Source organism: Nerophis lumbriciformis, linkage group LG21 (assembly GCF_033978685.3).
Source record: "Nerophis lumbriciformis linkage group LG21, RoL_Nlum_v2.1, whole genome shotgun sequence".
NCBI lineage: Eukaryota > Metazoa > Chordata > Actinopteri > Syngnathiformes > Syngnathidae > Nerophis > Nerophis lumbriciformis.
The window spans coordinates 959975-977432 of record NC_084568.2 but is presented as its reverse complement, the minus strand read 5'-3'; the positions used below and the strand labels follow the sequence as shown (position 1 = coordinate 977432).

General features: G+C 40.1%; 1 protein-coding gene across 1 annotated transcript in view; it reads right to left on the bottom strand.

Moving 5' to 3' along the window:
• mrpl3 (mitochondrial ribosomal protein L3) overlaps positions 1 to 17458 on the bottom strand; it is a 30188-nt gene that overhangs the window by 10722 nt on the left and 2008 nt on the right. Inside the window, exons 4-9 of the mRNA XM_061983262.2 lie at positions 15782 to 15880; positions 6807 to 6906; positions 6659 to 6719; positions 2822 to 2933; positions 1461 to 1538; positions 1292 to 1369 (exon numbers count right to left, since the gene is read on the bottom strand). Of these exons, the coding sequence (XP_061839246.1) occupies positions 1292 to 1369; positions 1461 to 1538; positions 2822 to 2933; positions 6659 to 6719; positions 6807 to 6906; positions 15782 to 15880 (528 nt within the window). The remainder of the gene's footprint in view (positions 1 to 1291; positions 1370 to 1460; positions 1539 to 2821; positions 2934 to 6658; positions 6720 to 6806; positions 6907 to 15781; positions 15881 to 17458) is intronic.

Genomic DNA, 17458 nt, shown 5'->3' with positions numbered 1-17458 from the left:
TAGCGTACATTTTTAGTATTTGAAGAAAAAGACATTTTTGCCCATATGGTTATTTCGCGTTTTGATACATTTGACATGTTTTTCCCCAATAAATGGATGATATCTACAACTTAATGTTGAATGAAACACTGCATTTATTGTCATATGTTAAGTATTTTTACTGGCAAAATTGTGAAATATAATTTATCATGAAATTATGCGCTCGGATTTTTGGCACTAATGTGACGCCATAAAAATGTGCCTTGGCTCAAAAAAAGGTTGAAAAACACTGGAATACAGTAAATGATAAATAAATGATAAATGGGTTATACTTGTATAGCGCTTTTCTACCTTCAAGGTACTCAAAGCGCTTTGACACTATTTCCACATTCACACATTCACACACACATTCACACACTGATGGCGGGAGCTGCCATGCAAGGCGCTAACCAGCAGCCATCAGGAGCAAGGGGTGAAGTGTCTTGCCCAAGGACACAACGGACGTGACTAGGATGGTAGAAGGTGGGGATTGAACCCCAGTAACCAGCAACCCTCCGATTGCTGGCACGGCCACTCTATCAACTTCGCCACGCCATACCGTTTTTGATTCATTAGTACCGCAATACTATACCAGTACCGGTATACCGTACAACCCTAATACAACCTATTCAGCACTGGTCCGGAGTGCACTTTTAAATTGAACATTGTGTTGGTGGAGCTAATGCCAATGCACTGTAAATGTAGAAATACTGTATGTTCGTATGCGATATTAGTAGCAGATGTCATTTTAATCTGAAGACAACATGCATGAGACAAGAGGGCCTGGCGGGATAATAAAAGAATCAATAGCAAATGTTATTAACCTACGAGCATACCCTTTGTGATAACATAATCTGAAGTGAGTCCAGGTGTGTGTGTGTGCTTGCTTTAGAGGGCTGTGCGAGGTGAAAAGCGACGCACATTTGTATTCATTATTGCTTGCCTGCAAAACAAATCATAGGCCGTGGCACGCACACGCCCGGGAAGGCACAGCATGGCCAGGAAGGAGATGGATGGTGTGGATATTAGCAAGATCATTAATGTGCGTCCCTGCGCACACACACACACACACACACACACACACTTATATAGAGATAAACATACTCTGCTGATGTAGCACACGAGCTTGCAGGTGAGCCTTTGCGTTCCAGGTGCAAGGTCACCTGTCTTGGTACCGCAAGCAGCATTGCAGGGGTTGACCTCTGCCTTCAAACATCACTTTAACCAGACGTGTGTGTGTGTGTGTGTGTGTGTGTGTGTGTGATGTTTTTACCTTCAGTAAGCAGTTCCTGTGGCCGGGGACGGAGCCGTTAACATACAGCACATTGTGCTTGGTATTGACGCGCCACACCTGGAAGGAGGCGGAGATGGGAGAATTATGACACTCAAATGATGGATACACAAGGTTTTATTTTTGTATCTACTCATGTGCGGGCGTATACCTTCAGTGCGTACGCTGTGACGAAGGTGTTCCCCATTTGGCCCGGCATCTTCTTCCCTTTGAAAACTTTGCCTGGATCCTGAACACGGGTGGCACACAATGCATATGTTAACAAATCGTAGCAGTCTATCATTTTAGAGTACCACATTTTCCGGACTATAAGGCGCATTTAAAATCCTTTTTTCCCCCCCTCAAAACTCGACAGTGCGCCTTACAACCCGGTGCGTCTGATGTAAAGAATAAGTTTGGTTGAGCTTACCCACCTCGAAGCTATTTTTTTTGGGTACATGGTGTAATGATAAATCTGACCAGTAGATGGCAGTCAAACATGAGAGATAAGTGTAGGCTGCACTATGATGGCAATATATACAACACCAACATTTTATATGTTCCATTGAAAATATAGAACATTACACACGGCGCTCAAAAATCTATCAAAATATTTTAGTTCGACTTTGGTAAGCTATGAAGCCACACCGCTTGATGTGCTTCAACATAGGAGTATTATTATGGTGTGTGTATAAGGTAAGACATTATCTGGCGTTTTGTTTCGCAATATTATGCAAAATAAACTGTTCTTACCTTCTGGTACCTGCTGATCTGTATTTGGGATCTGCATAAGTCCTGAAAATGTGCTCGCATCCGCCTTTGTAGTCGATAAGCTTCTTCTTTTTCTCTATCTTCTTGTTATGGGACATTCATCCTCCACTGTTGCCATTTCTAATATAAAGTAGTGTAAAGTTCTCACTTATATCTGTCAGTAAACTCGCCATGAAAGCGCTAAAACATACCGGTGTAGTGAGTTTACATTATTCACCCAAGGAATAATGTAATTTATTAGAGAGTTCCGGTCGGACGGTTTTTCACGGGACACATTTCCGGTGTGCTGGTTTCCGGATGAGGCGATGCTGCTCCGTTATTGATTGAAGTAAAGTGTGAATGTCATTAAAACAGTTAGCTCCATCTTTTGACACTTCATCCACTCCCGTCCTTGCACGCTACACCGCTACAACAAAGATGACGGGGAGAAGACGCTGTCGAAGGTGAGCCACGTAAATAAGACCACCCACAAAACGGCGCATCCTGAAGTGACTGTCAGAAAGCGACTTGAAGATGATCTATAAAACATCATCTATGCAACATTTTGACCAAAGAACCACCATTACATGTTATGTAGACCACAAGGAAGTCTTTTACATTAGAAAAAAATAATAATAATATGACTCCTTTAATGCGCCCTATAATCCGGTGCGCCTTGTATATGAAAAAAGATCAAAAATACACCATTCATCGGCAGTGCACCCTATGGTCTGGAAAATACGGTAGCTTTGCGATGATTCTGTGTGTAAGTGTGTTCCTTACGCCTCCAGGTCCAGAAGCTCCTGGTCTGCGATGTGTTTTGGTTTGTCCATGACTGGCTGGCTGACCTTTGAATCCCCAGCGCTTCATTACGCCCTGAAAGCCTTTGCCAATACTACACACACACACAAAGATGCAAACATACACAATTACATCACAGACTGAAAAGTGTGTAAGTGCAACAGACAAATTGATTGCTGCACTGTGTATTATTGGATGGGTTGAAATGGTTGAGCTCCACGTGGAACCTCACTCTTTATTCATTTCGAAGTTTACTGTATTCATGGCAGCCCGCCACAAATACATGAATGGATGTAGCGTTGTGTATGAGGGGCATTATTCAGAATTACCTCTTACATACACTACTGAAATGCTCTCACATAAACAACTGAAACGTTTTTCTCTCACGCAATTCAGTAGTATTATGAGAGTGTTTCAGTAGGGTGTGTGAGAGAAAAAATGTTTAGTTGTTTATGTGAGAGCATTTCAGTAGTGTGTATAAGAGCATTTCAGTAGTGTGTATAAGAGTGTTTCAGTAGTGTGTATACGACTGTTTCAGCAGTGTGTTTGAGAGAGAAAAAATTCAGTTTATGTGAGAGCATTTCAGTAGTGTGTATAAGAGTGTTTCAGTAGTGTGTATAAGAGTGTTTCAGTAGTGTGTGTGAGAGAAAAACATTTCAGTTGTTTAAGTAAGAGCATTTCAGTAGTATGTATAAGAGTGTTTCAGTAGTGTGTCTGAGAGAAAAACATTTCAGTTGTTTATGTGAGAGCATTTCAGTAGTGTATGTAAGAGGTCATTCTGAATAATGTCCCTAACGGCCCCTCATAGTTGTGTTCTCCATCGTTCATGAACACATTGTAATACACTTGGGCCCTGATTTACTAAAAGTCTACATGTAATAAAACATGGGCAAACTTGATAGTGTAATTTGCTATGATGATATGATTTCCTTTAAAAAGGCTCAAAAATGTATAATTACAATTAAAACAAATCTGTTTTTATTAACTAGTATTAACATATATATACATCTGCCGTACAGTATGTGTGCTTGGGTCTTATTTTTAGGAACACCAACACTAAACCTCACAATAATGTCTGATTGAATGCTAAAAATGTTATGACAGACCACCTGAAAAAACGGAATGGAATTTTAAATTTTATAACTGAATGAGACACCCAGAATTGACATGAAACTAAAGAATGTGGGATTTACAATACTAACTATGAACGATAAAAAACGGAATATTGACAACATATGAACGTCACACCCCAATATTTTATAATCAAGCAAAACGCAACAAAAATGCAACAAACACCCACACTGCTTGGTGCCTCGTCTGAGCTGCTGTGATTTACATTACCATAGTAACTAATTAGATTACCATAGCAACTAGCATATAATGCAAAATCGCAGATTCCAACCATTGAAATATAGTTCAAGACTAATTTGAAAACATCACTGCACATCATAATGGCAGCTACAGTTTCCATATTAAATATCTTTATTTACCCAGGTCTGATTTATGTTCATTTATTACTCACTGTTACAAGCGGCCCTCTGAGGGCAGCCAGAACTGCGAAGTGGCCCTCAGTGAAAACAAATTTGACATACCTGTGTTAACCTGATCAATGACCGCCTTTCAGGTAACCATCCGCGGTCAAGGTGAAGGAGCATTGTGTGATTAATCTGCACCGATACATGATTAATGCAATCATTTTTTTGTGATTAATTACATTACTTATTTTTGACAGCCCTTATTTTGACACTTCCACTTACTTACAGGAAGTTGCGCCTTGTGTTGCCCAGTGTGTGTTTGCTATTGTGCTCAGTTTAGTAGAGGGCAGAGGTGGGACCAAGTAATTGTTTTACAAGTCACAAGTAAGTCTCAAGTCTTTGCCCTCAAGTCCGAGTCAAGTCCCGAGTCAAGACAGGCAAGCCCCGAGTCAAGTCCAAAGTCAAGACTGGAAAGTCTCAAGTCAAGTCCTAAGTCCTGCATTTTGAGTTTCGAGTCCTTTCAAGTCCTTTTAACCACAGACTAATATATTAACACAGATTGTGTATGCTTTTCAAACGCTGTATTTATTTATTAAAACAAGTGCATTTTAAATTGCAGGAAAGAAAATTGTGCTGACATTGCACTTTATAATAGCACTATTAACCAGTCATTTTAAACATTAACTCATTCCTTTACAGAACAAACACATTGAAAAATAAAGTGCAAATGTACTTATTTGTACAAAAGTGTTAACATTGAAAAAACATGACATATACGTGAACATAACAAAAAAGTTGTACTTTTTATATGTCAGGGCCCTATGCTGCATTGCATTTGCAAAAGACCAAATTAGCCAAGAGTCTGTCAGTCATTTGTGCACGATGGGGGCGTAGTATGATGCCACCATGGCTGAAAACTCGCTCCACTGGAGCACTGGAGGCAGGCACTGCCAAGACTCTCATGGCCACTCGGAACAGTGAAGGAAGAGTCTTCATGTTCAATGCCCAGAACAAAAGGGGGGAGAGAGTTGTTTTGGGTTGGTGCACTACTTGTAAGTGTATCTTGTGTTTTTTATGTTGATTTAATTAAAAAAAGAAAAGAAAAAAAAATTATTTCTTGTGCGGCCCGATACCAATCGATCCACGGACCAGTACCGGGCCGCGGCCCGGTGGTTGGGGACCACTGAGGTAAACAACCAACAGTATGTCAGAAAGCTAGCTAAAACGGTACACATATTCATAATATAGTATACATTTTAACTGACCTTTATTTTACTATTTTTGTCTTTTTTTAGGTGGCTAAAATACGCGGTGCTGCTGACCGCCGTCTAACGTTACGTGTGATATATTGACTAACGTAACCCTGCTTAAAAAAAATCACTGAACAAAAAGTATGAATAAGGTAGTGAACTGCAACAGATTCCCGTGTTTGCAATAACGTTATAACGTTAGCAGTGAGTTTACAGCCTCACTGATTTAACTACACAGCAAATAAAAGTCACGTTACTTAGCCAATAAACGTTATCTTACATTCAAAACTTACCCTTCTTTGTGCAACTTCAAATGCCGGACAAAGTTGGAAGTTGTTGCCTCGCCATCAGTAATTTTGGAACCGCATGTGTTGCATACTGCAAACCGTTTTGTGTTGACCACCTCGTAATTTTTATACCCAAACAAAATTATTTTAAGCATCATTTTTTGTTCACTGGCGTGTGGTTTGGACATGTCTTCTTCGTTGGTTGTCCTGCAATTTGATTGGATGAATGCTGTGTGATGAAAACAAAGTAGATGTAATTTGATTGGCTGTTGTACTGAGAGCACACCAGCTGACACACGCAACGCTGATAGACAAGTACACAATGAAAAATACGGAGCGCTCCCGAATAACTTTTTCATCTTTGGGTTTTGGGGAAAGTAGCAAGTCATGTCAAGTCATGTCAATTCAAAAGGCTCAAGTCCAAGTGAAGTCACAAGTCATTGATGTTAAAGTCTAAGTCGAGTTGCAAGTCTTTTTACATTTTGTCAAGTCGAGTCTAAAGTCATCAAATTCATGACTCGAGTCTGACTCGAGTCCAAGTCATGTGACTCGAGTCCACACCTCTGGTAGAGGGCCACAGAATATGGGCATGCATGCTGCAAATAGCCCCGGAGCCGTGAGTTTGAGGCCCCTGCTATAAATGAAACTATAGTTATCCGTATTTACTGGTAGAATAATGCACTAAATCTGGATAAGTCTGGGATATTTTCCGACAGCTCAGCAGTATTTAAGGCAGCGGCATTTTTATGGGAGAAAAGGAGCCAAGATGAAAGAAAGAAAGTCAATAAGGGAATAAACAGAACTTACGATTTGGCAGTCACGTCCACATACTGGCCTGGACGAAAATGTGCAGCATATAGCGGAGTGCCTGGCCAAAAACACCCACCCAAAATAAGCAGTGTGGTTTATTTTTTTGTGGGTGGAGGTTATTAAATGTGTGCGTGTGTATATATACCTGGTTTAATGATGGCGTTGTCCGAGACTGGAAAGGTGCTGACTTTCTGTTTTGGAGGAACTCCTGCATTTCTGAACTTCTCCATTGCCGTTTCTGATCTCTGTCAGTCATACAGACGGAAACACACACAGGAAGGAGAATGTAAAAGACGTGGGAGGACGTAATGAAGAAGAACCAAAAGTGAGTTGCAGTCAAACGCTGGCATTTTAAAACCTGACAGCGGGCCTGTTAGGACTGCGCGGGTGCCAAGCGCGCGCGCACACACACATACACATACACATCACACACACACACACACACACACACACACACATTCTTGTATTTACTACCTTCTTGAGACCTCCAAAAAATGCCTACCTCTTTAGGACCATCCTTTCTAGATATATAAAGATTTGTATTTACAACATTAATAATATATACATACTATGCACATATAAAAACGCTTGTTGTGAAAAATGAGTTGGAACTTCACAAGAAAAAGGTCACAATTTCACAAGAAAAACAGTATTATAATAAAAGTTGTCATTTTACTCAAGGCAAGTAAAGATTTTACAGGAAAAACGGAACATTTGTGCAATATTATGATAAAAGTTGGATATTTACTCAATAACAGTCGCAAATTTTTACAAGAAAAGCTTAAAATGTTGGCAATTTTATGAAAAGAGTCATAATTTTACTCGACAAGTCACAATTTTATAAGAAAACTTTAAAATTTTGGCGACTTTATGAAAGCAATCAAAATTTTACACAGCAAAATTATGACAAAAGTCATAATTTTACTCAAAAAAATTCACTATTTTACAAGAACAACAAACACATTTATGTCAATATTTTGCATTAAAAAGTAAAAATTTCACAAAAAAAAGTAATAATTTTACGAGAAAATATTGCAATATTACAGAAACCAAAAGAATATGAGAAATTGTTCCCAATTGTATAAGAAAGAAGTTGACACATTGTGAGAAAACGACTGCTTTTAGTTAATTTTTTTTTTCTGAATTTTTTGTTTGTAATTGGTTTTCAATCTTCATTATTTACTTCGTTATTACAGTACATACTTGCCAACCCTCCCGGATTTTCCGGGAGACTCCCGAAATTCAGCGCCTCTCCCGAAAACCTCCCGGGACAAATTTTCTCCCGAAATTCATGCGGACCTGAGTGACGTGTCGACAGCCTGTTTTCACGTCCGTAAAGCAGTTGGTCTGCCGTAAACAGCAATGTTGTGACACTCTTAAACAGCACAATACTGCCATCTACTGTACGTGCATATGTGACAATAACATCTCGGGCTTTTAGAGAGTGCCGTGCACAACTGCGCACGCAACAAGGAGACGAAGCAGAATGCATCATCAGAGAGGGTGTTCAGCATGGTTAGAAAAATAGTGACAGAGAATAGAACAAGGATGGACAATTCAACCCTTAACTCAACAATGAGTAGATGAGTGTTATGTGTGTGAATATGTGTAAATAAATGAACACTGAAATTCAAGTATTTCTCTTATTTACATATATACCGTATTTTCCGCACTATAAGGCGCACCTAAAAACCACAAATTTTCTCAAAAACTGACAGTGCGCCTTATAACCCGGTGCGCTTTATATATGGATAAATATTAAGATTCATTTTCATAAAGTTTCGGTCTTGTAACTACGGTAAACAGCCGCCATCTTTTTTCCCGGTAGAACTTGAAGCGCTTCTTCTTCTACGCAAGCAACCGCCAAGGTAAGCACCCGCCCCCATAGAACAGGAAGCGCTTCTTCTTCTACTGTAAGCAACCACCCGCCCGCGTAGAAGAAGAAAAAGCGCGCGGATATTACCGTACTTTATTTCCTTTGTGTGTTTACATCTGTAAAGACCACAAAATGGCTCCTACTAAACGACAGGGATCCGGTTCATGAAAAGACGCAATCTCTCCATCCGCACACGGATTACTATTTCACAGCAACTGATATTCCTGTGAACCGCACTGTGGATACAACGGGAGCACGTACGGTGAATATTCGCACCACAGGGAATGAGAAGTCATCCTTCACTGTGGTTCTAGCTTGCCATGCTAATGGCCAGAAACTTCCACCCATGGTGATATTCAAAAGGAAGACCTTGCCAAAAGAGACCTTTCCAGCCGGCGTCATCATAAAAGCTAACTCGAATGGATGGATGAAGAAAAGATGAGCGAGTGGTTAAGGTAAGTTTAAGTTTACGCGAAGAGGCCGGGTGGCTTTTTTCAGCAGCTCCGTCCATGTTGATATACGACTCCGTGCGCGCCCACATCACGCTGGTTTTAATATATTATTAAAGTTTGACTGACCTATTTGACTGTTTTTTTGACATTCCTTTAGCGCAGTTAGATGCGGCTTACAACACGGGGCGGCTTATAGGTAGACAAAGTTTTGAAATATGCCGTTCATTGAAGGCGCGGCTTATAACCCAGGGCGCCTTATGGTGCGGAAAATACGGTATATATAATAAAATAAATATATATATATATATAAATATATATATATATATATATATAGCTAGAATTCACTGAAAGTCAAGTGAATTCTAGCTGTAAATATACTCCTCCCCTCTTAACCACGCCCCCCCCGGGACCACACCTCCCCCCACCCCCACCATCTCCCGAAATCGGAGGTCTCAAGGTTGGCAAGTATGTTACAGTATGTCTCTATATACATATTTACTTTATTTTTTCTATTAATTTTGGCCAAGAGGGGGCACATTTTAATTTCTTACACACACTTGTTATTACATATGTTGACCAGAGGGGGAGCACTTTTAAAAGCGACACACAGTCAATTTGAAAAATCCCTCCTTTTTGGGACCACCCTCATTTTGATAGATGTCACCAGCAGGGGTGCAAATGAGACATTCTCTATTAGATGCAATGTTATTGGGACCATGATTTATGTCATCACTTGTTCACACCTCCTCATATGGAAGGTACTTTTCCTTCTTGATGTCTCAAGAAGGGTAGAAATACAAGAACACACACACACATACACACTTGGCAACGTGACTGCCATTTTGCTCGCGCTCGACTCAGCCCCTCCAGTCACTCCAAAAGGCTCTCTACCCGTCTGTTGACTGAGAGTCAGCCTGCCAACTGTGTCTCACTAAGACAAACTCCGCCACTGACTGAAGCGTGGAAGGAATTCCAAGAAGAAGCCGTCCAATAAAGACACAACGGACACCTGGCTTTATTACAAAGGACGGGAGGAGAGTGTCTTCCACACCTTCGTTCTTTACATAAGCATCCTAACAACGGTAAGCGGAGAGGTCAATAAATAGGCGTCAACTCGGCGCTGCTGCAAAGTAGTCCGAGTCACCTTCAAGTTTATTAAAAGCGCCAACATCTGTCATTGTTGGTGGGACAAAGCAGCGAAATCTATAGAGCTTCATTTATTTTTAGACAGCTAGGATGAAACACAAACGACTAGGGTGAGTACAATTTCCTGAATGCAATCCCACGCTCATAAAAAGGCAGGGGAAGTCCCGATAGGAGCTCGCTGCCAAAATCCAGTTATATTTCCATAAGGCACTGATATGATTTTTGTTTTTTTTCCATGGTCATGAAATGCACTGGAGAAGATATGTGTTGGCTGAGCACCGTTATTATTAAACCTCTAGATCAGGAGCCGAGAAGACGCTCATGACGTGTAGACCACATTGTGGAGTAAACTGGCGTTCAATATGATGGGCTGTTTAAAAAAATTGAAGTTATGAGCGACATCATACTGTAAAAAACAGGTGCCGCTACATTTTTACCAAGCTTTGGACTCTGCGGCTTATACAAAACCCAAAACCAGGGAAGTTGTCACGTTGTGTAAATGGTAAATAAAAACAGAATACAATGATTTGCAAATCCTTTTCAACTCATATTCAATTGAATAGACTGCAAAGACAAGATATTTAACGTACAAACTGGTAAACTCTGTTATTTTTTGCAAATATTAGCTCATTTGGAATTTGATGCCTGCAACATGTTTCAAAAAAAGTGGCAAAAAAAGACTGAGAAAGTTGAGGAATGCTCATCAAACACTTATTTGGAACATCCCACAGGTGAACAGGCTAATTGGGAACAGGTGGGTGCCATGATTGGGTATAAAAGCAGCTTCCATGAAATGCTCAGTCATTCACAAACAAGGATGGGGCAAGGGTCACCACTTTGTCAACAAATGCGTGAGAACAGTATAAGAACAACATTTCTCAACGAGCTATGGCAAGGAATTTAGGGATTTCACCATCTACCGTCCGTAATATCATCAAAAGGCATACTGATGGTTTGGGTTGGTTTGGTTTGCATTTCCTTTGGAAATCGAGGTCCCAGAGTCTGGAGGAAGACAGGAGAGGCACAGGATCCACGTTGCCTGAAGTCTAGTGTAAAGTTTCACCATCAGTGATGGTTTGGGGTGCCATGTCATCTGCTGGTGTCGGCCCACTCTGTTTCCTGAGATCCAGGGTCAACGCAGCCGCCTACCAGCAAGTTTTAGAGCACTTCATGCTTCCTGCTGCTGACCTGCTCTATGGAGATGGAGATTTCAAGTTCCAACAGGACTTGGCGCCTGCACACAGCGCAAAATCTACCCGTGCCTGGTTTACGGACCATGGTATTTCTGTTCTAAATTGGCCCGCCAACTCCCCTGACCTTAGCCCCATAGAAAATCTGTGGGGTATTGTGAAAAGGAAGATGCAGAATGCCAGACCCAAAAACGCAGAAGAGTTGAAGGCCACTATCACAGCAACCTGGGCTCTCATAACACCTGAGCAGTACCAGAAACTCATCGACTCCATGCCATGCCGCATTAACGCAGTAATTGAGGCAAAAGGAGCTCCAACCAAGTATTGAGTATTGTACATGCTCATATTTTTCATTTTCATACTTTTCAGTTGGCCAACATTTCTAAAAATCCCTTTTTTGTATTAGCCTTAAGTAATATTCTAATTTTGTGACACACGGAATTTTGGATTTTCATTTGTTGCCACTTCAAATCATCAAAATTAAATGAAATAAACATTTGAATGCATCAGTCTGTGTGCAATGAATAAATATAATGTACAAGTTACACCTTTTGAATGCAATTACTGAAATAAATCAAGTTTTTCAAAATATTCTAATTTACTGGCTTTTACCTGTATATATATATATATATATGTATGTCAATATACACCTCCCCTCTTAACCACGCCCCCGCCCACAACCACGCCCCAGTCCCACCCCCGACCACGCCCCCATATATATATATATATATATATATGAAATACTTGACTTGGTGAATTCTAGCTGTCAATATACACCTCCCCTCTTAACCACGCCCCCGCCCACAACCACGCCCCAGTCCCACCCCCACCTCCCGAAATCGGAGGTCTCAAGGTTGGCAAGTATGTCAAAAGGTTCAGAGAATCTGGAGAAATCACTGCACGTAAGCGATGATATTACGATGAACGATCCCTCAGGCGGTATTGCATCTATAAAAGGAAAGGCCATGTAACACAGTGGTAACAATTCCCCTGTGACAACTTTTTTGCAATGCGTTGCTGCCATTAAATTCTAAGTTAATGATTATTTGCAAAAAAAATTACGTTTCTCAGTGTGAACATTAAATATCTTGTCTTTGCAGTCTATTCAATTGAATATAAGTTGAAAAGGATTTGCAAATCATTGTATTCTGTTTTAATTTACAAATTACACAACGTGCCAACTTCACTGCTTTTGGGTTTTGTACAAAGGTGCGGCTAATTTATGGATGCTTTTTCACTACCAGCTAAACTATGGATTGGATTAAGCAAATAAATCACACAATGTACTAAAATGATCGACTTTAAGATGACGTTTACACTGGAGGCCTAAGTGGCCCAATTCAGATTTTTACGAAATCTGATTTTTTTCAGCTGACTGTTTAAACTGCAAGTAAAATATGACCTTTATCAGACTCCAGTATAAACGCACACAGGCCTCAATGTGGCCTCAATGTCACTTGATAAAGTAAAAACAAAGGAAGTTGACCAGATTCCATAAGTGAACAAGGAAGTCGCAAACACTACACAATTAAATAAAAATCGCCACACCTTAAAAATGTGTGTTTTTTAAAGTGAAAATAAATTAAAGTAATATAATATATGAATAGATACAGTACAGGCCAACATTTTGGACACACCTTCTCATTCAATGCGTTTTCTTTATTTTCATGACTATTTACATTGTAGATTGTCACTGAAGGCATCAAAACTATGACACCTGTGAAGTGAAAAACATTTCAGGTGACTGCCTCTTGAAGCTCATGGAGAGAATGCCGGGAGTGTGCAAAGCAGTAATCAGAGCAAAGGGTGGCTATTTTGAAGAAACTACAATATAAAACATGTTTTCAGTTATTTCACCTTTTTTGTGTTAAGTACATAACTCCACATGTGTTCATTCATAGTTTTGATGTGACAATCTACAATGTAAATAGTCATGAAAATAAAGAAAACGCATTGAATGAGTAAGGTGTGTCCAAACTTTTGGAAACGTTTTTTTTTTTTTTTTATACACAAGATTTGTTATAATTATTTTTTTTAATCGATTTAGAATCGGAATAAATAAAAATCGGGATTCGAAGATAAATAAATGTTTTTGTGCGCCCCTATAATGTACAATCTTCATATATGGTTTATGTAGCCACTGAACTCATAGTGTTGCATGGTTTTGTCAAATGCAAATACAAATTATTGTTTTCGATTGTATTTTAATCCAGTGTCAATGCTAACACCATTACTTACCTGTAACATTACTATACTATAAATCTATTTTAGGTGGGCTATGATAAGCAGTTAAAGAAATATCAACACAATTTTCTACAACAAAAATAAATAAATGATAAATGGGTTGTACTTGTATAGCGCTTTTCTACCTTCAAGGTACTCAAAGCGCTTTGACACTACTTCCACATTTACCCATTCACACACACATTCACACACTGATGGAGGGAGCTGCCATGCAAGGCGCTAACCAGCACCCATCAGGAGCAAGGGTGAAGTGTCTTGCTCAGGACACAACGGACATGACGAGGTCGGTACTAGGTGGGGATTGAACCAGGGACCCTCGGGTCGCGCACAGCCATTCTTCCACTGCCCCACGCCGCCCCTATAGGACCTCTAAAACATTGTCTAGGAATAAAACAACTTTTTTTAATCAAGCATCACTTGAACCACAGGTTTCAAACTCAAGGCCCGGGGACCTGCAAGACCCGCAACATCATTTTATCTGGCCCGCAAACACCTGGAAATGATATGTGTCAATAAAGTACTTCATATTTCCTCACTAAATGTAATGGATTTTGTTCATTTTGACAGAAAAAAATGTATGTACTGCTTGAAATCGCATACATTTTAAACTTTAATAGTATCCAATATTGCAAGAAATTTTACAGTATATAATCATACTTTCCAAACATCCATCCATTTTCTGCTGCTTGTCCCATGTTTTTGTCTAAATAAAAATTAATAAAAATACTTAACTTTACAGCAAACTACCTATCAAATTAATAAAAATGACAATACAATTTACGTTGTTCTTTACAGCATCCATCCATCCATCCATTTTCTACCGCTTGTCCCTTTTGGGGTCGCGGGGGGTGCTGGAGCCTATCTCAGCTGCATTCGGGCGGAAGGCAGTGTACACCCTGGACAAGTCGCCACTTCATCACAGGGCCAACACAGATAGACAGACAACATTCACACTCACATTCACACACTTGGGGCCAATTTAGTGTTGCCAATCAACCTATCCCCAGGTGCATGTCTTTGGAGGTGGGAGGAAGCCGGAGTACCCTGAGGGAACCCACGCAGTCAAGGGGAGAACATGCAAACTCCACACAGAAAGATCCCGAGCCCGGGATTGAACTCTGGACTACTCAGGACCTTCGTATTGTGAGGCACATGCACTAACCCCCGTCCCACCGTGCTGCCTGATAATAAAATCACTCATTATAATTATATTATCTGCGTGCGCCACTAGATCAGCGACAAATTCGGAAAATTCACTTATAAAGTCTGAATAGGGCCCAGGGGGGGCGGTAGATAACAGCCAGGTAGAGAGATAGCGGTGTGACAGACCTCATAGTAAGCACCTCAAATGATTTATATTTATTACTTAGGTTAGGAGTAAGGTTAAAGTTTTCATTGTATATTAGTGCGGCCCCTCCACCCCTTTTAAGGGGACGGGCAATATGTGCATTCGTATAGTTAGGAACAGATGCCTCGTTAAGCGGGAAAAAAATAATCTGGTTTGAGCCAGGTTTCGCTGAGACCAATGATGTTAAGATTGTTGTCTCTAAAGACCTCATTAACTAATAACGTTTTGGGAAACAATGATTTGATGTTTAAAAAGCCTGTTTTTTGCGTTAAACTTATGTTGACTGAGCTGCCAGTTTTTGACTGTAAAATCTACGGTTGTTGTTTTTAACGGTGTATTACTGTAAATGGAAAGACGGTACATTTGTTTTTACGGTATAAAAACTGGCAGCTAAATTAAACTGGCAGCTAAGTTGTTAGAGTAAAAAAAAGAACTTGTACTGTTTTTCCATTAACAATATAATGTTGTAAAAACCAATATCAATTTAACACAAAAATTCTGGCAACAAGCTGCCAGCTTTTTCCGTAAAACCCCTCCCCAAAAAAACAGTAGTACTGTTTTTCTATTTACCGTAAAATGTTGTAAAATTTAAAAAAAACAAAACACTATATTTTACAGTAAAATTTAGTAAATGTAAAGTTTTTAATGTCAAATCAATCACTTAAAACAATTTATATAATTAATAATGAAATCCAGAGGCAAATTCATACATTATTCACTGTTACAAGCGGCCCTCTGATGGCAGCCATAACTGCCATGTGGCCCTTAATGAAAATGACTTAAACCATAAATGATGCTTACATTTTAAAGAAAGACGACCCCAAAAATGCGCATACATAGGACATAAAATCAAAAGCTTCTTACGTGGAATGGTGATACATTTTTTCCGCCAACAATTAGTGCAGCAGAGCGCCCATCATGTTCTTCTTTAGACAGGCAATTTATTACATGACAGTCCTGAACCTGAAAACAACAACAAAAACCAAAGATGTATGATGATGTTCCAGATCTTAGATTTAAACACAGCCATGTATTTAAGAGAATAACTGCACTAAATCAGGATCATATTTTCCGGACCCTAGGGCGCACCGGATTATAAGGCGAACTGCCGATGAATGGTCTTTTTTTAATCTTTTTTATATATAAGGCGCACCGGATTAAAGGAGTCATACTATTTTAATTTTTTTTCTAAATGTAAAAGACTTCCTTGTGGTCTACATAACATGTAATGGTGGTTCTTTGCTCAAAAAGTTGCATAGATGATGTTTTACAGATCATCTTCAAGTCGCTTTCTGACAGTCGCTTCAGGATGCGCCGTTTTGTGGGCGGTCTTATTTACGTGGCTCACCTTCGACAGCGTCTTCTTCCCGTCATCTTTGTTGTAGCGGTGTAGTGTGCAAGGACGGGAGTGGAAGAAGTGTCAAAAGATGGAGCTAAGTGTTTTATTGACATTCAGACTTTACTTCAATCAATAACGGAGCAGCATTTCCTCATCCGGAAACAACAACACTTTAAAAATCCGTCCGACCGGAACTCTCTAATAACTAAAGTTCCTTGGGTGAATAATGTAAACTCACTACACCGGTTTGTTTTAGCGCTTTCATGGCGAGTTTACTGACAGATATAAGTAAGAACTTTACACTACTTTATATTAGAAATGGCAACAGCGGAGGATGAATGTCCCATATCAAGAAGATAGAGAAAAAGAAGAAGCTTATCGACTACGGTGTCAGCACGGACTACAAAGGCGGATTTGCGCAAATTTTCAGGACTTATGCAGATCCCAAATACAGATCAGCAGGTACCAGAAGGTAAGAAAAGTTGATTTTGCATAATATTGTGAAACAAAACGCCAGATAATGTCTTACCTTATACACACACCATAATAATACTCCTATGTTGAAGCATATCAAGCGGTGCGGCTTCATAGCTTACCAAAGTCGTACTAAAACATTTTGATAGATTTTTGAGCACCATGTGTAATGTTCTATATTGGGCATGACGTTTAAGTGCATCCGGCAGTGGAGGCTCCTCTATGGGGTCTTGGGGCACTAAGAGGTTAACCCCTTTACTACTGTTATCCCAGGTGGCCCTTGGCAAAGGCCTAGTATATGACTGCCCCCTAGCCAGGGATACGGTGAAGACCTCAACGGCGGAGCAGGCGGAAGACGGTAGATTTAAAAACTACCACAATGGCTGCGACGGCGGAAGAAGGCTGCAGCAGAAAAGGGTCCCCAGTTGTCTTGGACTCCATGCCACTGGACCCTGACCCGATTCTGTCAAGGATCGTGTGGTGACTGTCTGTGCACCAGTCTCCCCACGTTAAACAAAGTCACGCACAGGCATCCTTCATAAAGGGATACACCCCTACCAGGAGGATTGTCATACTCGTTCGAGTGACCGCCGATGATGATGATTTTCAAAGGAACATATAAAATGTTGGTGTTGTTTACGTGACTCATATTGCAGTCTACACATATCTCTTATGTATGACTGCCATCTACTGCTCACACTTATCAATACACCATGTACCAAATAAAA